General features: G+C 51.3%; 9 protein-coding genes across 9 annotated transcripts; 4 read left to right on the forward strand and 5 right to left on the reverse strand.

Moving 5' to 3' along the window:
- The first annotated feature begins 193 nt into the window (after positions 1-193).
- On the forward strand, positions 194-2177 carry BDW74DRAFT_160900 (spermidine synthase). The gene is made up of 5 exons (XM_073725705.1): positions 194-482; positions 646-826; positions 913-1060; positions 1159-1396; positions 1653-2177. The coding sequence occupies exons 1-5, from the start codon at positions 311-313 to the stop codon at positions 1931-1933; spliced, it is 1020 nt and encodes a 339-aa protein (XP_073579695.1). The 5' UTR covers positions 194-310; the 3' UTR covers positions 1934-2177.
- Positions 2163-5109, reverse strand: tktA (transketolase tktA). The gene is made up of 6 exons (XM_073725706.1): positions 4987-5109; positions 4857-4921; positions 4451-4593; positions 4312-4396; positions 3954-4248; positions 2163-3898 (listed from the first exon to the last, which is right to left on the reverse strand). Exons 2-6 carry the CDS (start codon positions 4908-4910, stop codon positions 2421-2423), a joined length of 2055 nt encoding a protein of 684 aa, XP_073579696.1. The 5' UTR covers positions 4911-4921; positions 4987-5109; the 3' UTR covers positions 2163-2420.
- A 1549-nt stretch (positions 5110-6658) lies between these two features.
- facB (C6 transcription factor FacB/Cat8) lies at positions 6659-9510 on the reverse strand (the record flags this gene model as incomplete). Its single annotated transcript, XM_073730224.1, has 5 exons — positions 6659-7831; positions 7882-8239; positions 8292-8572; positions 8623-8936; positions 9018-9510. The coding sequence occupies 5 exons, from the start codon at positions 9508-9510 to the stop codon at positions 6659-6661; spliced, it is 2619 nt and encodes an 872-aa protein (XP_073579697.1).
- A 1768-nt stretch (positions 9511-11278) lies between these two features.
- BDW74DRAFT_160914 (SET domain-containing protein) lies at positions 11279-13594 on the reverse strand. The gene is made up of 4 exons (XM_073725707.1): positions 13217-13594; positions 12628-13148; positions 11984-12569; positions 11279-11917 (listed from the first exon to the last, which is right to left on the reverse strand). Exons 1-4 carry the CDS (start codon positions 13505-13507, stop codon positions 11834-11836), a joined length of 1482 nt encoding a protein of 493 aa, XP_073579698.1. The 5' UTR covers positions 13508-13594; the 3' UTR covers positions 11279-11833.
- Positions 13595-13867: 273 nt separating this feature from the next.
- On the forward strand, positions 13868-14864 carry BDW74DRAFT_160916 (uncharacterized protein). The gene is made up of 3 exons (XM_073725708.1): positions 13868-14315; positions 14374-14618; positions 14680-14864. The coding sequence occupies exons 1-2, from the start codon at positions 13932-13934 to the stop codon at positions 14383-14385; spliced, it is 396 nt and encodes a 131-aa protein (XP_073579700.1). The 5' UTR covers positions 13868-13931; the 3' UTR covers positions 14386-14618; positions 14680-14864.
- On the reverse strand, positions 13868-16515 carry BDW74DRAFT_160920 (Ygr210 GTPase family protein). Its single transcript, XM_073725709.1, has 12 exons — positions 16416-16515; positions 16301-16358; positions 16231-16240; positions 15852-16120; positions 15682-15775; positions 15599-15630; positions 15335-15546; positions 15080-15285; positions 14850-15029; positions 14682-14802; positions 14372-14620; positions 13868-14313 (listed from the first exon to the last, which is right to left on the reverse strand). The coding sequence occupies exons 1-11, from the start codon at positions 16449-16451 to the stop codon at positions 14594-14596; spliced, it is 1245 nt and encodes a 414-aa protein (XP_073579699.1). The 5' UTR covers positions 16452-16515; the 3' UTR covers positions 13868-14313; positions 14372-14593.
- Positions 16516-16681: 166 nt separating this feature from the next.
- Positions 16682-17924, forward strand: BDW74DRAFT_160922 (uncharacterized protein). The gene is made up of 2 exons (XM_073725710.1): positions 16682-17494; positions 17550-17924. Exons 1-2 carry the CDS (start codon positions 17225-17227, stop codon positions 17844-17846), a joined length of 567 nt encoding a protein of 188 aa, XP_073579701.1. The 5' UTR covers positions 16682-17224; the 3' UTR covers positions 17847-17924.
- A 680-nt stretch (positions 17925-18604) lies between these two features.
- BDW74DRAFT_160923 (uncharacterized protein) lies at positions 18605-19634 on the forward strand. Its single transcript, XM_073725711.1, has one exon. The coding sequence runs from the start codon at positions 18782-18784 to the stop codon at positions 19526-19528; it is 747 nt and encodes a 248-aa protein (XP_073579702.1). The 5' UTR covers positions 18605-18781; the 3' UTR covers positions 19529-19634.
- Positions 19635-20956, reverse strand: BDW74DRAFT_160924 (uncharacterized protein). The gene is made up of 2 exons (XM_073725712.1): positions 20583-20956; positions 19635-20452 (listed from the first exon to the last, which is right to left on the reverse strand). Exons 1-2 carry the CDS (start codon positions 20872-20874, stop codon positions 20070-20072), a joined length of 675 nt encoding a protein of 224 aa, XP_073579703.1. The 5' UTR covers positions 20875-20956; the 3' UTR covers positions 19635-20069.
- Between the last annotated feature and the right edge of the window lie 2655 nt (positions 20957-23611).

The raw sequence follows: 23611 nt of genomic DNA on the forward strand, positions 1-23611 counted from the left end.
CCCCCACAGAATGGTTTGGTTCACCGAGTTTGAGAGCTCGAGCGGCGGAAGTCCTTCCGCTTTGGGTAAGTAGTATGGTCTCACCAATACAGGCGTAGATGAACTATATCAAGATCCCACAGACTAAAAACCTGCGTAAACCGCATATTCTCTGCTTTGTGTATTCAATCTATGCCTTACTACATGTTATAAGCGCAAATCGAGCTAGTCTCATTGGGTAGGAGCGCAAACAGGGAAAACTCCGTAACCAAAATACCCAGCTGTGACCGTCGATAAAATACATGCTTTTTTCCAAATTCTCCCCCACTCCATGCGCTCAGTTGTCTCGTTCTTCTCTCGCTTTTCCCCCTCATCTACTTCTTCCTTTTTGTCCCTCCGTTTCAGTGCTTCACTGCGTCCTGTCATTCTCTCTTCCTTTCCTCGTCCTTTCCGGTCTTTCAAATTAATCACAATGTCCGAGATCACTCACCCCACTATCAAGGGTACGTATATTCTCATCCCACCTCTGCCCAACTATACCCCGCCATCAGATAAACTTAAGCACCACTTCACTCGTTCGATCTTGAACAAAATGAAGTTTCCAAACTAGATGATGGATTAAGCTTCAATCACATCGCATTCCAAGCTAACTTTGACCCGTTCCAGATGGCTGGTTCTCCGAGCAGTCCGAGATGTGGCCCGGTCAGGCCATGAACCTCAAGGTCAACCAGATCCTCCACCACGAGAAGTCCAAGTACCAGGACGTCCTCGTCTTCGAGAGCAGCGACTACGGCACCGTTCTCGTCCTTGACAACGTTATCCAGTGCACTGAGCGCGATGAGTTCTCGTATGCCATACCACACCCCTCCACCCCAAACAAATAAACAAACAAGCCCTCTTGCGACGACGAGACTAACATGTCTATGCGCCCAGCTACCAGGAGATGATCACCCACCTCGCCATGAACTCCCACCCCAACCCAAAGAAGGTCCTCGTCATCGGCGGTGGTGACGGCGGTGTCCTCCGTGAGGTCGTCAAGCACGAGACCGTCGAGGAGGCCATCCTGTGCGACATCGACGAGGTAACGAATCCTGTTCTCCCTGCATATGCGACCGCGAACGCCACCGCATGCAATGCAATTGGTCACCAGACTCACGGGTTTTTCTTTTGTGTATCTAGGCCGTCATCCGTGTCTCCAAGAAGTACCTCCCCGGCATGAGCATTGGCTTCCAGCACCCCAACGTCAAGGTCCACGTCGGCGACGGCTTCGAGTTCCTCAAGCAGCGCCAGAACGAGTTCGATGTCATCATCACCGACAGCTCCGACCCTGAAGGTCCCGCCGAGAGCCTCTTCCAGAAGCCCTACTTTGAGCTCCTCAGAGACGCTCTGCGTGATGGAGGTGTCATCACCACCCAAGGTTGTTCGTCGCCTTTCTTTTTCGTCGTCTGCCTCTCTCTGCCTCTTCGATATCTCCTTGATTTTTCGTCTCTTTTATGCTATACTCACCCCCCATAGCCCACACCCCGCCCATCAATCTCTTCCTTTCCGTCGTCCCCTATCCAGCCTCTGTCTTTTTTATATATTCTATAATACATGTACCCAGGCTAACCAGTCCTCGCGCCAAACCACCCGTACCACGGGCTCGGTTTGGGTTCGCGTTTTGTCCATCACAGCCGAGAACCAGTGGCTCCACCTTCCTCTGATCGCCGACCTCAAGAAGTCCTGCAAGGAGGTCTTCCCCGTCGCCGAGTACGCCTACACCACCATTCCCACCTACCCCTCCGGCCAGATCGGCTTCATGGTCTGCTGCAAGGACGGCGAGCGCAACGTCAAGGAGCCCGTCCGCTCCTGGTCCCGTGAGGAGGAAGAGCGTCTGTGCCGCTACTACAACCAGGACATCCACCGCGCCAGCTTTGTCCTTCCTAACTTCGCTCGCAAGGCCCTTGGCAACTAGATTTCAGTTGAGATGAGAATCTCTTCTGTTTTTGTTTAAAAGAATACCATACCATTTATCTTCTGTCATTTTCTCTTACTTCATTTTACTTGTATACTTGGATGTTCCATGCCGATGACAGGCTGAGTTGATACCGACAGTCTATGATAATCTAATGAAAAGCTACGCTACATTTTTCCGCTTGATAAATTTGACGCGTAGCGGCATAACGGTTCACTGGAACGACAAATAGAACAAGATGAACAGAAATGGTATTGTTTTTATGCAAATGTCTAAATATACCAGAGATGGCCTGCCATGAACGAAGTCATTGGCGCCTTTTTCTTCTCAAAAATGAAATTCGTAGGACATTAAACCAAGGGTGTCACCACTCGAAGTTCCTCTCCGTATGGCTGTTTTCGCACCCCATAACCCATGTAATAACTCGTTAGCCAGAAAGTATATCGACAAAGAAAATGCGAGAGGTCATGACGCTAGAACGAGACGTCTACAGGATCTGCTGGAAAGCACGGTTGATGGGCGATCGGACGGGGACACCCTTGTAGAAGTCGATGGTGGCAAGAGCGCGCTTGCTGATGCCCTCAGGAGTGAACTCGAACTTGGCGTAGACCTCCTTGTAGGGGCCGGAGGCACCGAAGCGGTTGAGACCGAACTGCTCGTGGGAGTAGCGCTCCCAACCCATGGTGGAGCAGACCTCGACGGAGAGGATGGGGATGCCGTCGGGGAGGACCTTGAGGCGGTACTCCTTGTCCTGAGCGTCGAAGACCTCGAAGCAAGGAACGGAGACGACACGGGCAACAACGCCGTGCTTCTCCTGGAGGTACTTGGCGGCGTCGAGACAGATGCTGACCTCGGAACCAGTGGAGATGATGGTGACCTTGGCATCGGCAGCCTCGAGGACGGGGTAGGCACCCTTGAGGGCAGCCTCGATGCTGGAGTGCTCGAGCTGGGGTAGGTTCTGACGGGTAAGAGCCAGGATGGAGGGGGTGTGCTTAGCAGTCAGGGCAGAGTAGTAAGCAGCGCTGGTCTCGTTACCATCAGCAGGGCGCCAGACCATGCAGTTGGGGAGAGCACGGAAGTGAGCCAGAGTCTCGATAGGCTGGTGGGTAGGGCCGTCCTCACCCAGACCGATTGAGTCGTGGGTAGCGACGTGGATGGCACGGACGCGAGAGAGGGCGGACAGACGGACAGCACCAGCGGCGTAGGAAACGAAGTTCAGGAAAGTACCAGAGGCAGGGATGACGGTACCGTAGGCAGCGAGACCGTTCATTATAGCAGCCATGGCGTGCTCACGGACACCGTAGCGGAGGTAGCGGCCAGACCACTCACCAATGCCGTACTCGGGGGGCTGAAAGTCAACAGCGTTCTTCCAGCGGGTGTTGTTGGAGCCAGTCAGATCGGCGGAACCGGAGAGAAGCTCAGGAATGACAGAGTGGATCTTCTCAAGGACAGCCTCAGAGAGCTTACGAGAGGCAATAGCGGGGTCGGAAGGCTTGTAGACAGGGAGAGACTTCTCCCAGCCCTCGGGAAGCTTGCCGGCGAGACGACGGGTGAGGTCGGCGTGCTCGTTGGGGAACTCGCTGGCGTACTTCTGGAGGAGCTGGTTCCACTCCTGCTCCTGAGCAGCCCCCTCGTCGGCGTGCTTGTGATAGAGGTCGTAGACCTCCTGGGGAACGACGAAGCTCTGAGCGGGGTCGAAGCCGAAGCGCTGCTTGACGCCCTCAATGTCGTCGGCCTTGAGGGGGTTACCGTGGACACCACCGGTGCCCTGGAGCTTGGAACCGAAACCAATGGTGGTGGTCAGGCGGATCATGGTGGGCTTGTCCTTGACGGACTGGGCTTCCTTGATGGCAGCCTCAATGCCCTCGAGGTCGTTGTCACCGTCCTTGACCCAAACGACGTGCCAGCCGTAGGCCTCGAAGCGCTTGGTAACATCCTCAGTGAACGCGCACTTGGTGTCACCGTCTAGGAAAGCATTTAATCAGCAAAAATTCCGATACCAAGACAAGTGTAAACTTACCAATAGAAATGTGGTTGTCATCGTAGATGGCAATGAGGTTTCCGAGCTTCAAGTGACCAGCAGTAGAAGCAGCCTCACTGGCAACACCCTCCATAGCACAACCATCACCGAAGAAGCAGTATGTGTAGTTGTCGAAGAGAGTGTATCCGGGCTTGTTGAAGACACCACCGCTGTGGGCCTGGGCAATAGCCAGACCAACAGCGTTGGCGAAACCCTGACCAAGGGGACCAGTGGTCACCTCGATACCGGGTGTGTCGTGAGCCTCGGGGTGACCGGGGGTGATGCTGTCGATTTGCTGAGAGGATAAAACAGGTCAATTAAACAATCTGGGCAGTTTAGTCTCAAAATCAATACTTACACGGAAGGCCTTGAGGTCATCCATGGAGATGCCGTAGCCGAAAAGGTGGAGGAGAGCATATTGGAGCATGCAGCCGTGGCCGTTGCTATGGCGAATTGGTTAGCAAAGACTGCGTTACCTCGAGAAATAGGTTTCATACGAAAGGACAAATCGGTCACGGTTAGCCCAGTCGGGGTTCTTAGGGTTAAACTTCATGAACTTGTTGAAGAGAACGTGGGACACAGGGGCCATGCCCATGGGGGCACCGGGGTGACCGGAGTTCGCCTTCGCGGTGGCATCAACCTGGAATGATGCTGTTAGTATAACGTCATACAGGCAATTTTACCAATGAAGCTGTGAAATATGGCCTTCCAGGTCATTTCGAGTCACGTAATTGAGGCTACAAGCATGATCTGTACAAATCTCAAGAATTGAGTTTATCGGCGGCAGCGTCGGGCTCTCAATTCCGCAGTCTCAATCTCCGCAAACACCGACGACGCGCGGAAGAGAGGAATGACGCCAAAGGACACAGAAACAAAGGGAAAGGGAATTAAGAAAATGCATACCGCAAGGAGACGGATGGTGTTAATGGCCTTCTGGTCGAGCTCGGTGTAACCCATGATTGCGGTATCTGTTGAGAGGCGAGAAACGCGGTCAGAGAGCTCTAATAGAAGTTTCGAGGACGGGAATGCATACTGTCTAGTAATCAATCAAACCTGCCTTGTCTGGGTATAGAGATAGAGGGAGAATGAAGCAAGAGCAGGGGAATGGAGGGAGAGAGAAGGACAGAGAGGAAGAGTGGGAAGAGGAGAAGAAGATGGGGGGAAATTGTACAGAAAAAGGATGGAGGGGTTGAACTCGAGAGTATCAAAAGGGCAGGTGGGGACGGTGATGTCGTGGTGGGGCATTCTGGAACTGCAGTGCTGTTCACCGGTCACTCCTTCACGGTTACTCAACTAGGCATCCCGATCTTCCTGTCACAGTGTCCAGCTGTTCAGGTGGTCAGCCGAGTCAGCCTGAGTAAGGCTTAGCAATATTTTATTTGACCGGCCGATGCAATGCAATGCCGCTCCCTCATGCCTCAACCACAGACAGCTATAGCTACCCCGCCGGAGACGATAGGTATACCGTAGAGTATGCTACAACAGAGCACGAACAGTGGTCACTATCTATTCAATTGACACCCCCATGCCCAATTACCACAGACAATGACCAAGAGCCTGGATGCATGAAACACATCTCCGCGCTGCCATCTGATACTCGAGTCCCGCGGAAAATAATCCTCCTAGCCCCCGTCCCAAGGCCCTAGCAGAGCATAGTGTATGCCTGTACCTAGACCGTCCAATATCAATAGCCGCAGCCAGAACATGCACTTGATTCCTTTTTCCGCCTCCCCCATCTTTACCAAGGAAAACATTAATCCGGATAGCTGCGGTTATTATCCGCCAAACTCTTCACCGTCACGAGGGGCAACAGCCCTGCTGGAGACCGGGTACCAGCACTTGGCCTTGGCGGAGCAGCGTCCTCCGGCTTCGCCCTGGATGACAAAACCGACCATCTGGATGAGTCCATCAACAATCCAGGAACGCTGTCGGCAGTGTCGGGTAGATTGATACCCAGTCTGGTAGCTTTGTCCTATATCATGGGTCATGTGCCGGTGGTATTTAGCCGGGATCACCACGGTTAAGTACCTTGCGTTGGCAATATATATTTCAGCGTCCGGCAGTAGAACGGTATACTCCGGAGGCGGGCGTCCTTTGCCTAACATTCTAGAATCATTGTTTAGATCTAGCTTGCAGATATAAGCAGCTTTTTTAGAACATAGAGTAGATGTACTAGAACTACCATTGCCTGATAATTGGTTCTTACTACGAGGTCAAGCTCTAGCTGGACGCCGATCACGCCTCCGACACTACTACGGGATGACACCTGTCATACCAAAACCCGATCCTCCATTAGGGGGCCTAGGTCCTTACGAGGAGACCTAAAGCACATCCGACATCGCTGTCCTGACTGGGAAAGCATCTAGAACAATGGAATTGGGTTTATGCAGCCCTATATAGCATAACGTGCCTTGGCGGATAGAGAGTTTGCAGGCATAAGACACACTGGTCGTCAATTAGATATACTAGCTCGCATATTCGTCATACATCAATAAACACAGTAACTATAATCATGTATATATGTGCAAGAACCTGGTAAAGACAGACAGACTCCTATCCTCCAGGTATCATTGTCCAAACCCAAGACCAAGACCAAACCGTACCAGAAATCCAATTCTTCGCTTTAACAGATTAACCAAGCCAACGCGGCACACGGAAGAACTCCAATACGCCGATGTAAAACGCAAGAATCAATGCTGAGAAATTCAGACGGCCAGCCGCCGATCCCAGCCGCTGACTAGCCCGAACTCGGGAATCTCGTCATCCCCGGCAGGAATTATAACGCCTTGTAATGGGTCTAGGAGGCTGCCTGCCCGGTTTTCCATGGGAAACGGCATAGTATTCGGGAGAGACAAGCCGTGATCTCTGCTTCCCAGGCTCGCATCAGAATAGACGCTCTGTGCCGCGAGTTCTTGGGGGTGCGCGATATCACTGCTGCTAGTGGCGGACCACGCCTCGGGTGACAGTCCTTGCAATTCATCCGTTGAGGTCAGCGAAGGCGGCATGACCTGACCTTGTTGTTTGTGCATGTACTCGGCAGTCAAAGATGCAAATGGGCCGTGATCTTCCCCGCATTCCTTGCCCCCGTAAATTCCAGTAAAAATGTTCGAGAAGCCTTGATCCATATCACTCACAACAAACTCCCAATCGGAAAGGGTCATGTTTCCGGTTGGTGGAGCTGGCGGAGTGTCGGCTGGCACCGAAGTAGACATCGGCGGGTTGTTGTCATAGCCAAGCGGATGATTGTAGATGTTCCTGCCCATTGGAGCATGGTGCGGGAGATCAGTAGGGGGAAGGCTTGCCCAGCTAGGAGATCGCAATTGGCGCTCAGTGATAACAGGGCTTGAACCAGAGAAGGTGTTTCGGCGCGACAGAGGCTCATGCTTTTGCTGGGCAAGATTCGGGCTAGTGCTTCCCATCAAACGAGCCTTCCACGCCTCGAGCTGCTTCTTCGGAGACTTCAAGGGCTTCTGCATGGGCGGACTCATCTGCTGGGGCAGCGCAATCGATGGACGTTTGGCATCCAACGATACCAGAACGCCGGCTAAGGTGCTGAACTCGGCGGCAGCCACGGACGATTCCGACTCAAGTTGCTCAATGACACCAGTGAGCATTTTCTGGCTTTCCTTGACAAGCTTGCTGTCACGCTTCAACCCAATGTTCTGCCAGAGAAGCCCAAGACCCACGGAGCTGATGAGCTCTCTCCGGTTGATACTGACAGAGAGACAGAGGCGCCTCTCGTCGAGGAGCTGAAGAATCTGAATAATATGCTTTCCAGAATCCGCAGTCGCAAGGACGGACGGAGAGCGAATGTGCTCCTCACCGAAGCAGACGGCCGGACGATGGATAAGAGACCGAATAAAGTAGTACACCAGAGACTAGGACATGTTAGGAAAACTCATGTTTGTGGAAGCACGTATGTACTTACCAAGAGTGGTGACCGGCTGCTGATAACATTGGTGCTGGGTTTATCCTGAGAGAACTCCAAGCGAAGATGGGCAGGCAAGCCTTTAACCCACTTGTCGAGCTGTTCAGTAACAGAGCGCAGCTTCGACAAGGGGATTTCGTATCCGCCATCAGACGGATAGATGGCCTCCAATGTGCTATTTAGAACCCTGGATGCAGAAAATAGGGCGAGTGCGCTGGAGATACGCGTCGACTCGCCGGGCAAAGTGGGCAAAAACCCAGTTTCCGTCACATTCTCATCGTCGACGTCTTCAGGATACTCGGTGTGAATGTGCTCCTCGCGGAGAAGAACAGGGAGATCGGTCAAGGCCGCGCAAAGACTAAATGCAATTAGCTTGATGGGTTTGAGCAACGTTCGGAAATAATCCGTACCGATCCAGAACATATTGACACCAGAACACCTTCTTTCTTGTCTCAGCGAGAAGAGCATTGGACGAGAAACCCTTCTGGCTCTTCTGGAGCCTCAACTGGTGGCAGATGCCAACAGCGATGCCGCGGTAGCGCAGGACACTCGAGTAATCACCCTTAGTCAGGCAATACATTTGAGCGAGCACGTAGCATTGTAATGTAGGGATGGAAATGTCGGCAGATAATGACTCGAGGATGGGAGACCAGTTCTCCTCAAACAGCGTAGGATCCTGGTTAGTTCTCGACTATCGAAGAAATTAGTCTTGGATTCTGACTAGTGAGAGGTCAAACTTACAATGGCGCCAAGCGCAGCAACCGCGAAGATCAGATTCAGTTGGGCCATATCATGTTTGTTGCCTTGAAACGATTCAGAGTTGGAAAGGTATTGCTCGTATGCCTTGAGGATGGTAGGCCGATGGACGACAGGGTAGAGCGGCGCCCATTCTTGGAAGAAGATATTGATGAGCTGATCTGACACAAGTCTAGGTGCTGTTTTCAAGGCCTGATCGAGACGGGAAGGCGAGATGGGGGCGGGAGAAGCAATCAGAGCCTTCGTCGAGGTCTCCGGTGCTAGCCGGCCTTGATCTGCGAGTTTGTTGGTGAAGACACCTGAGTCGACTGTTAGCACTGATCCGGAGTCTCGGCAGAAGAGCATTTATCCGCCGAATTTAAGAACAGAGTGTAGCATACCAGCAAAGCCACGGGTGCTCGAAACCCCAGAACTCTCAACCTCGTCTGCATCGTTCAAGGCCAGGGGTTCTGGGACATAAACGGCACCCTCACTAGAGGCAGGCACGCTCGTCGGAGCAGGCTGAGAAGCCTGAGCCGGCGAGCGAGCAGGAGGAGTAGCCTTTTGTTGCGATGGTGAGTTGAAAGAGTGTATCCGAGAGAGCACATCAATCTTCTCATCCTTTTCATCCAACAAGTTCTTGAGATCTCGAACCTCAGCTTCTAAACTCCGTACCCGTTCCTCCAATGACTCTGTGTATCCACGGGGAAAAGCTCGTCGACTTAGTTTATCACTAGTCTTGCACTCGAAGCCGACATTAGCGCATTGTGTGCAGCACGGGCGAATGCCATCGCAGCGAATCTTTTTGCTTCGACACCTGTCACAGGCTTGGGCAATACGGCTCTGCGTATTATTGCCGACCTTAATCACTTTCATAGGAAGAATTCCAGGCATCTTGAGCGTGTGTAGGGCGCGCCTAGCGCCAGCCCAGGCTGATTATAGCACGGATTCGCTGTATGAGTGGTTTATCGAAGGTACCGACGGCGAACCGAGGCACGTAGTATCTTCAGGGGTGATGGGATAGCAGACACATGTATGAATGTCGAGACAGCAATAGTAGGAGAGGAGAGTGGTCTTTGATCGCGGGGGAGAGTGGAGAGATGCAGGTGAGAGATGATGCAGAAAAGAAGAACGAGGATTGAGGATGAAAGCCAAGTGAGGGTCACAGGCAGGATCGCAGTCTTGAAGAACGATCGGCCCCGTATCGTGTAATAAGTAATACGGACAGTGCGGGTGCGGGTGACGGCGGGGGAATTGCCATGTGGACCATGATCAGCTTTTGCAGCCAATGACAGTACTTGTTTTACAGGGCATTCGTGTGCTCAGGCGACTCTCCGTCTATCATCGCATTATTCATTACTAGCGCTTCGTCCATTTGTGCTGGTTGATACTAGCCCAATGCTATATTATCTGCCATAGGATCGTCGAAATCAGGTTGGGAGTTACTCTGAATGAACTCATCTAACGTCTATCACAGGGAAGTCGAGTATGAGGCACTGGTCGCATGCCGCGCTCGGGAACGTTCAATAGTGGCAAGCTGCTTCAGGATATTGGAGTCTTAGAACCACGGGTTGCCATCTACGGTTTGTCCAGATCCTGGATCGCGGCTGATATTCAGGCTGCAAATGCCGACAACGGAGTGTTCCCTATTTTCCCGATCTTGGTATAGCATAGCAGTAGTGTCGGTCCCCATATACCCCGGAATGCTGAGAAGTAAGTGCGTTTCAGCAGCCCTGCCTTCCAACTAGCGGTTCTTTCCTTCTAGTGGCTACAACCTCAAACCGCGTTGGGAAAATGGACGGTTGGGCCTCTGTGTTACTTGTCCGATGCTGCCCTTGTGCTAATTCGAATGCTGGGCAGCAAGGAACCAAATTTAGCGGAGTTGCCTCCTTTCTGCCCCTTGACTCTGACCCCAACTTGACTGCATAACGGTAGATAACCATAGCTATAGGGCGAAAGCTATGAAGCCATTACAATATATGGGTTGCCCCTCGGCACCACGAATCGAGTTCGGAGTTTGGTAGCACGATCCTACTATAGCCGCAGGTCACCAGATATACCAAGCCGCTTGTTGAATAGTGCTCACCTAGAGGGAGTCTTGAGAGCATTCCATCAAAGCTCCTGTTAAGGTTAGTTTCCTTTCCCCCGGAACAGGCGCTAACCGAGGCTGTGTCGATTCAAAGTGTTGCTGTTCTGCTCGCTGCATCTTGACTGTCTCATCGTGGTGGTGAGCTTTGAGCTTGCCAAGTTGCAAGTTGCCACTGGTCTCCCCCGGCTGTTCGTGCCTAGATTCTGGAGTACAGCTGGAGTAAAGTGCGGGAAATCGAGTTCTTCAATTAGATTGTGGGCCGGATCCAGATGCATGGGAGTCAGGAATATTCCGTCTACAATCTATAAGCGCCACAAGAATCATGCCATGTTAGTTGTCATCATGTTAATGTCAATTGACGTTGGAGTATCTGCGTATTGGCGTTACAGCTATGCTTTCCCCACGGTATCTGTGATACTTGGTTTCCAGGTAAAAGCCGAGTCTTGACCGAGAAATCGCAGCTGTGGGGCTTTGGTCTCCCGATCCGATGGTGGAGATGGAGCCGCTGTATATCGGTTCGACCAACCACATAATGATGATCGAACGTTTTGTTGATCGCCTTAAAAATGCAGCTTTTGAACCTTGGAACTTCTTAAATTGTGGCCGGATGCTAATCGGCCTCCCCACTGTCACCTAAGCTCAGAGGGAACCCCGAGTGTTCCCCGTGCCAACGCACTCCAGACCCCAGAAAACGCCCCCGATTCCGGACTCTATGACTTCTTGATGTCCCTGACTTTCATGAAGCTGAATCTGGTTCCCCAAACTTCTCCGCGGAGCTGCTACGTATGCTGAGTCGCTGAGCCCCTGACCCGCTGCATGATCTAGCTAGGAAGTCTGGACCTCGAACCCTGGGCTCCCCGGCTCACAGTGTCCGTGATCTTGAATGTGTTCCGACCTATGATATTATGGAGTCAGATATAATGACAACGACGCGGAGATCACCACGTCATAAGTTGATCCGTGGGGTTTTCTTATTCGAATTCAAAAGACAGTTAAGCGGGTCCTTCTCCGTGGACATTGTATATCGTCATCCTTGCATAAACTCATAACCACACATTGCACTACGCCGCAGGCTCCGCTGGAGACTCTGGATAATGGTCGACCTCCAAGTATGACAAAATGAGCAGATCATGAAAAGTCGTCTTCAACGTCCGCAGACTGTTGTTGAGCTATGTAGGTCTGAACTGACTCGCTCGTCATCAGATGATCTCTCTAAAAAATGAAAGTCAGTACTTTGAAGATGTGCTAAGTTGAACGTAACACAATTAAGGTACTTACCTCCTTCGCCAGATCTCTGATAGCACCTTCCAGCAGCCGGCCCTCTAATTCCCGCAGCTTGGTGACGGTTGTAAACACATTAGGCCGGAAAAGAGCAAGCATATCTTCGCTTTGTCGGATGTCTGAAACCATGCCCTCAGTTGTCCGCAGCATGAAGAACTGGGCTTCTAGTCGTTCCAGGACAAGTACGACCGCTCGAAGTCGAAAGATATCCCACAGCGACTCGGCAGCCAAGAGATCTTTGAGGTGATCGGGGGTTTTCACCTCCTGCGATTTCCATGTCATAGTCAGCTCTCTCGAACCATCGACGTTCTGCAATACAGCAAAGTCAAGCCCATCTTCCTCGTTAACACAGGCCCACCACACTATCGGACTCTCCCAGTAAGTCCCAGCTCTCTCGGAATCCGAAGAATTTGAGAAGATGCGGAGCCCCGGAGCTTCCCTGCAGAATGCCATTTTGGCCATTCTCAACGGATCATCCTCCGGTATGTCCAAGTCTAGGAATATTTGTTTTGCGTCGCTTGCGTTTGAGACAAGGAAGCCATATGAGAAGACCATTTCGGAGGCCGCTTTGTCCTGGCCATACCTTTACCACAATAAGTCAACACTGGTCTGCAATCACCTAATCGATGGCAAAGACTTACGAGATAGTGACTTCTTCATCCGAGCGCAGGTGTTTCTCCAAACGTAGCTGGAGTACAGCATTCCCGTTCTTGTCCTTCTCGTACAGCGCATTTACAGTGGAGTCAGACGCATGGTTGGCCATGTCAATGCAAGGGACCATTGCATGCCCATACCTGGGAAGGTCCACCATACGCGACCGGTATACCGTGTCGACATACTTCCAGTCCTCAAGAGTGACAATTTCTGCTTCCCACCAGAGGTCCCGGCACCATTCAATATCTTCAGTGGCTTCGCGAAGGTGATCGAATTCTTTCTCTAGCGATATGACTTTTGCTTCGTAGGCCAATCTCAAGGACGTCCCGCGTAGTAGCTCTAGCTCTTCCATTGTCCATGTTGTTGGCAATGGCACAGATGAGGGCAGGAACTTGACATATTCCGACCAAGCATTTGACGCGCCAATCTTATGTTTCTGCCCGGCAAGATCTGGAGACGAATGCGAAACTTGGATGAGCAGAAAGATTAGTATGGCGCCTCTAGCTGTCTGCATATATCAGTAACTAGGCTTGAGAATTGACCGCACGTCATGTAACGTAGACATGTGAACCATACCTTTCCAAAATCCCCAACCGCTTCCAGTACCTCGCGGAGATGATGATCATACTTGGACCGTTCCTGAACCGTTTCCAGGGAGAGAATCATATCGGAGGGTACTCTGAGAAGAACATCATTTTCTGTTGGCTCATTGACTCCCGACTGTTTAGATTCTGTTGCAACGATCGCGCCGCCCTTGTCTGTCCCGTCTTCTGCTCTTAACTTCTGGAAAGTGACCCCGTGGAGGGAGATGTTGTAGAGACGCGCAAAAGGTATGAGCGCATCTATGGGTAATGTCTCCCGCTTCATGTTCCTGTATACAATATAGCTCCAGGCTATTGAGCCGCTTTATTATTGTCGTGAGGCTATGGATGATCGCCCAAAGCTGAACTGCAAATAGTGGTTGATGCTGGACTCTCACATGTCAGCCGAGAACCAGCCGGCAGCATGGCGGGCAAGCTCTTATCGATAAGAGCTTAGGCAGCCCTAAGCCCTACCCTGATTTGCCCGGTTGGAATCAATGACAGGAGCATCCATCATGTCGACGTCACAGCCAATGCGACCAACGGCACCGGGGCATGTGTACGGGGCAAAGGATTCGAATAATAACCATGATGCCGCCCAGAGTCACGTAGACATGATTACTTTTTCCTGCCTTAACCAATTGAACAAGACTCAAACTCTATAGTCTAGAACATCTACCTACCTATCAACTACCACTACCATATTCACAATGCGCAGCACCATTTTGTCTTCAGTTTCAAGAGCCTCTACCTCGGGCTCACGGCCTCTTCTCTCATCGATAAGCCGATCGCATATTCTGGCCACCACCAGCGTGCATGCGCGAAACAACAGCGGCGTAACGAAGGACTGGAAGGGATCATCTGGGGAGAAATCCGCAAGTCACCGCGTGGAGCACGAGAACGATACAACAGATCCGCAGACGATAGCGAGTAGCCGAACGATGAAAGATAGAGAAGAGAACTTTGGCGTGGGCAACAGAGGCGAGTCCGATGCTGCGACTGAGAGGGGAGGCCTGAAGAACCAGGAGAAGGTCAAGAAGGACCACCCAAAGGCGCCCACGCCTGTTCTTGGTATCAATGACGAGAGAGCGCAGGTGAGTCAAACGTCCTACTGGATCAGGTTGTTTGATGATGCTGACTGTTTGGCTACAGAAGGGAGTCTGATCGGGTTCCAAGGTTGTACTCTTAGGTATGAAAACCAAGTTTAGGGGCGCAGCATGGTTCAGTTCTTGTGTATGTTTATGTTTGCCCGTGTGTTGACTTGAGCATTTCGTCTGCTGAAAAGTCTATTTGGTACCTCGCTGGTCTCGAGTTGAACTGTAGTATCTGCTTGCATCAATAAACATCACTTTATTTGGTATACAAGTGATATCTATCGTCCAGGTTTGAATGAAAGTACCTATAATTGCGGGCGCGAAATGTCAGTTGCTCAGTTTTATCTTAAGAATAAAGGCACTCACATCGTGTTTACCAACTGCCACAAGCTCGTCTTCCGACACACGGACGCCACCCACACCTTCAATATAGGATATGGGTACATCGCCCATGACCTTCCGCGCAACATCACCCACAGTGCTATTTCTGGTCCAGAATTTAGTAATGCTATCTCAAGACTTCAAGAGACTCACTTTTTGACCAACACACAATCCCGAAATGCTGCAGTGCCGGCTCCTGATGAGAATGTGTGTAGATTTCGTACAGGGAAGACCGGTACAAGCCCTAAAACCTCTGCAGCCCGCGAAAGACATTGCACGACACCAGTCGACCCGAAACGATAGAGGACCATGTCTTTCAAGTTCTCCACACGTCTGAATCAATGTTAGCATAATACTTGGAAGTGTATAACCGCACTACTCACGTTTTCAGCTTCTCGTCCATCTCCTTGAGACCTCCCCCATCCGGGTCCCCATCAGCGATAAGATCTTCCCTCGTATCTACGAATTCACTGCCTTCCGTATATTTGATATAGTTCTGCTTGGCAAGTCTTCGAAGGAAAACTTCGGAAATGGCAGAGCAGAGGACGATGCTCTGTGGATCTTGCATCTTTGCTATCTTACTGATATTCTGTGACAGCTGAGTTAACATTGATGGAGCAAAAGAAGAGCGTACCAACCTTATCTGCGTCAGGATGGTCGATTTTGTTGAGAGCGAAGACCGTTGGGAACTTCTCGTCAATGAATGCTTGCACGACTTTCTCCACGGTCTCATCCGACCATTCCTCGAGCGGTTCTTTCAGGGCTAACTTGTCCAGACATCTTGCCACAGTTTGCGGCGTACTTCCGTATCCGGAAAATTGATTTTGTAGGGTGTCCATGGCGGTTGCCTCTAACTCCAGATTAGAAAGCAGCTCGACGTGATCACATTGTCGCCCACTCACTTATCGCCATGTGTCTTCGTTTGATCGAGCCCCTGGATATATTAGCCTATTATCATGCCTGTACAAGAAGCCCGGCACCATACCATTTCTGCATCAAGTTACCCAGAACCCATCGCACGATTTCTGACCTCAACCACTCAATGTCCTGAGACGGATCATAACCTCGTGTAGCCTTTCCTGTAATCCGATGCATTAATAACTCCCAAGGTAATTGACATAGAGCCGGCGCGGGTAATATTATTCAGGGACCGACCTTCTGCATCTGTGGTCCCACTGACATCAACGACGTGAATTAGGGCATCCGCATGGCGCAAATCGTCCAGGAACTTATTCCCCAACCCACGTCCTTGATGCGCGCCTGGCACCAGACCTGCAACATCCAAAAGCTCAATGGGAACCGAGCGCTTCCCATCCGTACAGCCACCGTAGTTTGGCTTGCATTTATCTGTCACGCCGAACCGCTGACAGGCGCAATCTATTTGTAGATAGCCAATGGCTCGTTGAGGGTCGATAGTGGTGAATCTGGATAGGCAAGAATTAGGATTGCGCGTAAGAGAGGCTTGTATTGTTTGTTGTCGCGAATGAATGCGCCGCGGAGCGGAGATAGGCGGATACTTGGAGACAAAACTCACGGAAAGTTTCCTAGCAGGTAAGACCCTAATAAGTACATATTCTCAAGGACAGGTTGCATAGAGTACGTACCAACTTTGGAAGAGGCATCAGTCAAGCTATTCAATGTAGTAGACTTTCCACTGGACGGCTGTAGCCCTCACTTCGATTAGCGGGGCACTGAAGATAAGGACGCGGACAAACAGACCTTCCCGACCAAGCCAACTAGCGGGTCTCTCGGCATTATTGCAGATGTGAGGTACGTCTAAAATATTCAAGCAGCTGATTTACCAAAATAATAGTAGAAACCGACAAAACCAGAGATAGCAAGAAATTGTGTAGCGGGGAGAGCATTCAGATTCTGCCGCATTAGATTTCAAGGCGGTGTGCTGTCTGAGCGGCGGCTCTGCGGCCTACTCACGTGCCAGGAGGTTTCCGCGACAACTACGGAGTACGGAGTACAAATTGCAGCTCGCGAACCCTCCATTGGTCAGATAAGATGATGGCTGCTCTAAAGCTTACTGACCTCAAGTACTCTACCTAGTATTTCTCCAGTTAAAGATCTTATTGTTGTCACCCGCTGTGATACTCGGCCCGAACGCGGACAGACCAAAGATGCCGATATCGATGAGACACCAGCAACTCAGCGAGCAGCAGTTGCGGAGCAAACTTAACTCGGCAACAGCCCACGCGACTAGAGAACTTGAGTAGTGACCTCTCTAGCTAGGTAATGCCATCCATTGTCAGATCGTGATAGTCAGGGCCAGATGTCCAGGCTCAGATATGCTTTATGACGTATTGCCACCAGCTACCTACCTAACTCAGACATGATGGTACTGGAGGAGGCTGGGTTGCAGTCACTACGGAGTACTGTGTCCAAGGGAAACTGGTAGAGAATGTTCCTCTTACTTCGAATGAGCTACGTATGTTGGATGCTGGGCCCACCGTCGCCTTGACCGGTGACATGGTTCCCAAGACTGTCATAACGTCATTGTGATTCATGGCATTAGATGCCAAATGGGTTCAACATATAAGATCGAATTCGAGAACTTCATCTTCCTATCTTCAGAATTATCAAGCCAATCAATCAATCAACGAACTAAATTCCTTTACGAAACCCGCATCACTATCACACTCAACTTTCTTCCTCACTTTCAACGAAACACTACTACCATGTCTGACAGCACTTTCCACACCACTACCCAGGACCTCCGCAAGCCGGAGTCTCACCTTTCCCATGCTTCTAAGGGCAACACACCCAAGGACTCCAATGTCTCTGCCATGAAGGTGAGCCTCAACTTGACAAAGTACCTGTCTTGATCTTGAGCTAACCCTAATTTAGTCCATCATCGACCAGAACACAGACAAGCAGGCCGACATCGAGAACACCAAGGCCAACCTGCCCCTGCCAGACCAGCCCCCTGTCGCCAGCGACTGGAACTCCGCCGATCAGCGCACCGTCAACGTTGGTTCCGGCCGAGTTGAGGCTCCCATCTCCGGCGACAGCAACTCCGCCCTACGCGGCCCCGCCACAGCATCAAGCAGTGTCCGCGAGGACGGCTCTGAGACGCACAGGAACACACAGCCAACAAGCAATGTTGGCCGGGGTAACCTCCCCGCCGACGCCCAGGCTCGGTAAATTCATGACACCTGATTTGATGCATGTAATATAGCGATGTGATACGATCAAATTTGAAGCCATAATGATCTTTTGAACTATATATTCTTTACGTAGACCTGTAATATCAGTATCTAGACTGCATTCATAGATAAGAATGAGTCTGCCATAGTGTTCTTTGCATTGTATGTCGAGAAGAAGCACGCTTGTCTGCACATCGTACAATATCGTACCTTAAGCATACCCCAGTATATGAGTGCAAGGCTCATTTTCACATCGCCTATGCTCGATTCGACAATCTTTGCAGGAAGAAAACCTCAATTGAAAGTAATGAATAGGAAAGCATGAGTGAGATGTTATCCTGTGTTCTCTTGCTCGATTAACTACCCAATGTGTCCTTAGACATACCACATTCTAGTACGAAAACGAAGAGACGAGTGGAGCAAATGCTCAACCCCAGCACAGCACCATACAAATTACTGTCAGTCTATGCCGACGTTTGTATAGATCACTCATTCCCATGATACAGTCCGACGAGCCTCTTGAGCCTAGACGTTTAGGTGCTGTTCTGAGGGTTACAATGTGACGTCAAGTATGTCAATCACCCCAGCATTATTGCATCAAAGTCCACCACTCAGCTCGACTCGATACCCACAGGTTCGCTCGACATCGTTCCGGCCAGAATGCGTCACAACCACTGCAGCTAAAGTATCTCGAAAGGTCTACCAGAGTCGCTTATTGACGTACCTGTGGCTCGATTAACCCATGAGTAGCCCTAGTTTGCCCGTCAGCATGACATCACAACAAGCAGAGCAATGCTATATAGTAGCACTCCCATCGTAAGCTAGGAGTTTCAGACATCAGTATTCAATCTAAATTAAATCAATACTCACTGAATCCTCTACCAACATCTCTCCGTATTATACCACGAATCAATCAGACCACAACACATCACAATGGATATCCAAGGCACTCCCATCCCCGCCGGCCAGCGCGGCATGAAGAACACCACCGATCCCATGGCCAACCGCCGAGTCAACGAGCCTTCCGGCCCTGTCCTGAAGGATTCCCTCGCCGCTGAATCCGTCAACCACGGCGGTTCATACAACGCCAACCGCAACGCCGAGCCCATCGGCGCCACCTCCAAGAACACAACCACCAACACAACCGACACATCCGCCGCCACAGAGCTTCCCTCAGCCGCCAACGCCCGTGAGCGTCAAGAGCCCTTCGGCTCATACCAGTACCCCGACTCCCTCGGCGGCCAGGGAGATTTCCCCGGCACCCACGTCCCAGAGACCGGATACGTCGGCGGCTCAACCGCAGCGAAGAAGGACATGGGCATCAACAAGCACGAGTACCCTGCTTCTGAGAAGCTGTCCCAGAGCCAGACCCAGTCCCAGAGCAAGTCTCAGGCCCCCGCTAGCGGAAGCGGATACCAGACCCGAAGCGCGACTGCTGCGCAGAAGAAGCAGGACTACTCGTCTGCCGCTGCTGGCCAGGGCGGCGAGTTCCCCAGCGACCCCAAGTACAACGCTAGCTTCAACTCTGAGATCGGCTCTCAGGATGACCCTGGTCGCCTTGCTGAGCAGAAGTTCCAGCGACGCGAGGCTGAGACTGCTGCTGCTGCTGCGGCGCCAGCTCAGAAGGGTACCGGTGATCAGACTTGGTACCAGCCTTTGAACAGCGACCAGCGTGCTTAAACATATTAATCATGACCAACCAACATAATCCTGTCCTCTGTGGACCATGCCATGTATATTAGATGAAATGTTATGAACCAAAACGAATTCGATTTTGATGACCTCTCCTTCAATCCTAACAGTCAAGCGTAGAACAAAGTAGTCAGGTTTTATGTCTTATCGCAAATAACCCTAGTATAAAGTTGTGCTTTTAAGCTGAAATATCGGTGAGACCTGCATCGCCTAGATGAGTACCCAGACTGTGAACCCACAGGCAGCTACAAACAATAGTTAGCTACGTGGGGAACTCAATCAGCATCATGCCGTGTTATTTTGATACTTCCTGCCTTTTCATACACCAATTGATAACGCCGAATATCGCAACAGATTCATAAAGATCAACCCAGATGAACACGACCGAAGGCCAGACCCCAAAGACATGCGCTGTCTTGTCAAACAAAGCGGAACTGTACAGTCGTGGAAGATGGCAAGACGCATAAACAGCCGTATGATTAAAAATAGAAGAAAAATAAGAAAAAGGTGCTAGACGTCCAGCTGGCACTTATAGGTTCACTTGCGTGAGCTCCTTCTGGGCAAGCTTGGCGAGCTCCTCGAAGACCTTGCTGAAATCCTCATCGTCATCATCGGCGTCCTTCTTCTTGCCCTTGGAGGCGGACTTGGGCACAACCATCGTGACACTCGTGGGGCGCTTCGTGGCGGCAGCGTTACCGAGCTCCGCTCGGGATGTGACGAAGATGTATGGGATACCGTGGTCCTCGCAGAGGACAGGGATGTGAGAGATTACGTCCATTGGTGAGATGTCGGCAGCAAGGACGACGACTCCGTTGGGAATGGCGACCGTCTCGTTAGGGGCGGGGATGGGCGACTTCCTAAGGGCCTTGACAACCTCCTTCACACCACGCTTAAGGCACTTGTTGACGGCAGCTGTAGAAATTCGAGTTAGCACGGGTCGAGGTTTCGAGAGAATGGAGTAGAAAGTTGCATTGATTAAGCATAGAAAAGGTACTGAGTATAGGAGTATAGGAAAAGACGCAATCAACTAAGAGTAGCTTACCCTTCTTCACGCTCTTGAGGGCCTTCTTAGCGGCCTTGTCCTCGAGCAGAGGTCTGGCGAACGGCACGAGGGCACCAATGGGGCGGGCCTCAACTTCGGTGGTCGCATCAACGCCGTCGACGGGGGCTGTCGAGGGAGCCTCGGCTTCAATTCCCTTCAGTACTGCATCGGCAAGGGCAGTCTTGTCCTTCTTCTCCTTCTTGTCCTTCTTGCTCTTGTGAACACCGTCCTTCTCTGATCGCTTCTCCTTCTTCTCGTGCTTCTCCTTTCTCTCAGACTTGTCCTTGGCCATTATGTCGGTATTTGTAGCGCACGCTAACTGGAGCCGTGAGTCAGGGGAGTGAATGGGGTCGGCGCAAAAGAGTGGTGCTGTTGGGAAACGACTGTAGCAAAATTCAAAATTATTTCGGAAGAATAAATTTTGGCGCTAAACCAATTCTGGGATGCAAGCTCTTGCGCCCAGACAGGACAGTGGTGACTGATGACTCAGCAATAATCTAGAAGCCGGAGTCTCCCCAAACAATGAAGCTCTCTCTTCGTTTACATTTTGTGCTTGCTTCCTTGCCATTGATCTCTCGCGATTGCTCTGGACATACCAGGAACTCCACATGCCACGTGAATCTATGTGATTACAGGTGTAGCTGGATTGCTGTGCGATTCGTTGGCTCTCACTTGCAGAAGTACGTTGCGACCGCATAGCAGGCCGGGTATTCACGATGAATGTAACGCTGACTTGCCCTAGATGAGTTTTAGGAGAAGCTCAATCCCTTCAATGGGGTCTCCGGTTAGAGACACCTCACCGTTGGTCCTTCCACCGGCTCCGAGCGGTTTGCGACAATCCTTAGCCCGGTCCGCTGGCCCTCCGAAACCTGGTACGTTGATAATCGGGAGCGGCGTGTCTGTGCGGAGTTAATAGGCTCGATAGACCCTGAGAAGGAAGAACTGCGAGTGCAAGTTAATGCTCTGCAATATGAGTTGGATAACTCCAAGCAAGAACGGGAGTTGATGGTTCTACGCCATGAGAAGGAGCTCCGGGAACTTCAATCAAGGGCGGACGCGGACTTTCGGAAAGCGCAGGTGTGTCAGCTAACCATCCTGCGATCATCGTTCTGCAGATTTAACATGCTCCACAGGCCGCCGAGTCGTCCAGCAATCGCGCCAACCACAAGACGGAAGCCATAGCAAAGGAGCTGAGAGAAGCCCAAGAAAACGGTCTCAACGAGAAAGTCGAGCTAGAGCGGAAAGTCCGCAGCCTTCAAGATCAGAATCAGTCCCTGAAGGAGGATATAGAGGATAATCAACAACGGTTGCTCGATCAGGAAAGACAGTCAAAATACCAGATCAATGAGCTAGAGACGATTCGGTCATCGCTGCAGAAAACGCTCGAGGAGCTGCATCGAGATCTCGAAAATGCAAAAACCGAGGCTCAAGCAGCACAAGATAAGCTTCGCGAGCGCGAGTCGAACATCGCCGATTTGGAAGCTGAAAATATCCGACTGAAGGCCGAGGGAAATGACGCGGAAACTCTGGTTGTTCTCAAGAGGGAACTTTCCGAGCAAGTCAGCCATATTAAGACCTTGGAAACCACCAACAGAATACAAAACGCTGAGTTACAGCATCTACGCAAGGTACAGCGGAATGTCGAGGTAGTCGAAGAGCAAAAGAAATCATTGGAAAACCAGCTACAGCTCGTAAAGGGAGTTGAGGCTGAACTGGAGACTGTCCAGATCCAGAAGCAAGTACTCGAAGACGAGCGGCAATCATGGTCCAGCCTATTACAGGACAGCGACCAATCTTCAGAATACAATTCACCAGAAGCGATCGTCAAGGCTCTGCTGAAAGAGCAGATCGAGAAAGCCGACGCCATTGACCGGCTTGGAAGTATCGAAGCGCAGTTTTTGGAGAAGGACGAACAAATAAAGACCCTGGAAAGCGAACGGTCCAATTTGAAGCAAGAGATCGAGAAGCTTCGTGCAGCCGGAACAGCCGCGAGTGGCCCCATGGCAGAGAGTCGTGCCAGAGCTCGATTGGAGCGACAACGGGTACTTGCGCAGAAGGAAGTGGAATATCTTCGCGCCCAGTTGAAGACTTTCGACACCGAAGAGGAAACCATGAATGCAGAGCAAGGCCATTTCGATGCGCAAAAAGCCGAGCAAATCGCCAATCTCGAGAAGATGATTGACGAGCTCCGGCAAGAACTCGCAAAGGCCCACGAGGAACTCAACAAACGGGAGGCTCCTCAGCAAGAGGACACCACCGAACCCAGAGGCACGAAACGACCTCTATCACCCGCTGAAAGCGACGCAGAAACCGAGCGCCTCTCCGTCCTCACTCGCAAAAACCGCAAACTCCAAGAATCCCTCTCCAAATCCGAGCAAGCCATGACCCTCCTCCGCAAGGAATTCGACGCCACAAAGTCTCAGCTAAAACACTACAAGGCGAAATCCCGCACGCGCATCCTCGAACTCCGCGACAACCCAACCGCACAAGCGGAAAACCTCAAACTGTCCACAATCACCACCCTCAAGAACGAAAACGCCGACCTCCTCGCGCAACTCGACGGCCACCACGACTCCGTCAAAACAGTCCCCATCTCCACCCTCAAAGCCATGAAGCTCGAAGTCCAAGACATGGAGCGCACCGTCGCAGACAAGGAGAAGCGCATGCGCCGCCTCAAGGAAATCTGGACCGCCAAGTCCTCCGAGTTCCGCGAAGCCGTCGCCTCCTTGCTAGGCTACAAGCTCGATTTCCTCCCCAACGGCCGCGTCCGCGTAACATCCATGTTCCATCTCTCTTCCGCGTATCGACACGGCGAGGACGGTGCTGGGTCTGATGCACGGGGTCTAGGGAGTATGGGCAACGGCGAGGAAAACTCGATCATCTTTGACGGAGAGAACGGCACGATGAAGATCTCCGGCGGACCTAATAGTCTCTTTGCGATGGAGATCAAGCACCTCATTAAGTTCTGGGTTGAGGAGAGAAAAGATATCCCTTGCTTTCTGGCGGCCATGACGTTGGATTTCTATGAT

The sequence above is a fragment of the Aspergillus multicolor genome (genome assembly GCF_047715735.1).
Source record: "Aspergillus multicolor strain CBS 133.54 unplaced genomic scaffold BDW74scaffold_34, whole genome shotgun sequence".
In the NCBI taxonomy this organism is placed as follows: Eukaryota; Fungi; Ascomycota; class Eurotiomycetes; order Eurotiales; family Aspergillaceae; genus Aspergillus; species Aspergillus multicolor.

Bases quoted from the DNA above. Each gene is read 5' to 3' on its own strand.
- BDW74DRAFT_160914 (XM_073725707.1), bottom strand. From the start codon at position 13,507: ATGAAGCGGGAGACATTACCCATAGATGCGCTCATACCTTTTGCGCGT. The intron at 13,149-13,216 runs GTATGGTTCACA...TGATATATGCAG, and splicing joins CGGTTGGGGATTTTGGAAAG to ACAGCTAGAGGCGCCATACT. The intron at 11,918-11,983 runs GTAAGTACCTTA...TTCATTTTTTAG, and splicing joins TCAGAGATCTGGCGAAGGAG to AGAGATCATCTGATGACGAG.
- BDW74DRAFT_160900 (XM_073725705.1), top strand. From the start codon at position 311: ATGCGCTCAGTTGTCTCGTTCTTCTCTCGCTTTTCCCCCTCATCTACT. The intron at 827-912 runs GTATGCCATACC...CTATGCGCCCAG, and splicing joins ACTGAGCGCGATGAGTTCTC to CTACCAGGAGATGATCACCC. The intron at 1,061-1,158 runs GTAACGAATCCT...TTGTGTATCTAG, and splicing joins TCCTGTGCGACATCGACGAG to GCCGTCATCCGTGTCTCCAA.
- tktA (XM_073725706.1), bottom strand. From the start codon at position 4,910: ATGGGTTACACCGAGCTCGACCAGAAGGCCATTAACACCATCCGTCTC. The intron at 4,594-4,856 runs GTATGCATTTTC...GCATCATTCCAG, and splicing joins ACACCATCCGTCTCCTTGCG to GTTGATGCCACCGCGAAGGC. The intron at 3,899-3,953 runs GTAAGTTTACAC...ATGCTTTCCTAG, and splicing joins TGACAACCACATTTCTATTG to ACGGTGACACCAAGTGCGCG.
- BDW74DRAFT_160920 (XM_073725709.1), bottom strand. From the start codon at position 16,451: ATGCCGAGAGACCCGCTAGTTGGCTTGGTCGGGAAG. The intron at 15,547-15,598 runs GTGAGTGGGCGA...ATCTGGAGTTAG, and splicing joins ACGAAGACACATGGCGATAA to AGGCAACCGCCATGGACACC. The intron at 14,803-14,849 runs GTGAGTCTCTTG...ATTCTGGACCAG, and splicing joins GATTGTGTGTTGGTCAAAAA to AAATAGCACTGTGGGTGATG.
- BDW74DRAFT_160922 (XM_073725710.1), top strand. From the start codon at position 17,225: ATGGGTTCAACATATAAGATCGAATTCGAGAACTTCATCTTCCTATCT. The intron at 17,495-17,549 runs GTGAGCCTCAAC...ACCCTAATTTAG, and splicing joins CCAATGTCTCTGCCATGAAG to TCCATCATCGACCAGAACAC.
- BDW74DRAFT_160923 (XM_073725711.1), top strand. From the start codon at position 18,782: ATGGATATCCAAGGCACTCCCATCCCCGCCGGCCAGCGCGGCATGAAG.
- BDW74DRAFT_160916 (XM_073725708.1), top strand. From the start codon at position 13,932: ATGCGCAGCACCATTTTGTCTTCAGTTTCAAGAGCCTCTACCTCGGGC.
- BDW74DRAFT_160924 (XM_073725712.1), bottom strand. From the start codon at position 20,874: ATGGCCAAGGACAAGTCTGAGAGAAAGGAGAAGCACGAGAAGAAGGAG. The intron at 20,453-20,582 runs GTAAGCTACTCT...GAATTTCTACAG, and splicing joins CCTCAAGAGCGTGAAGAAGG to CTGCCGTCAACAAGTGCCTT.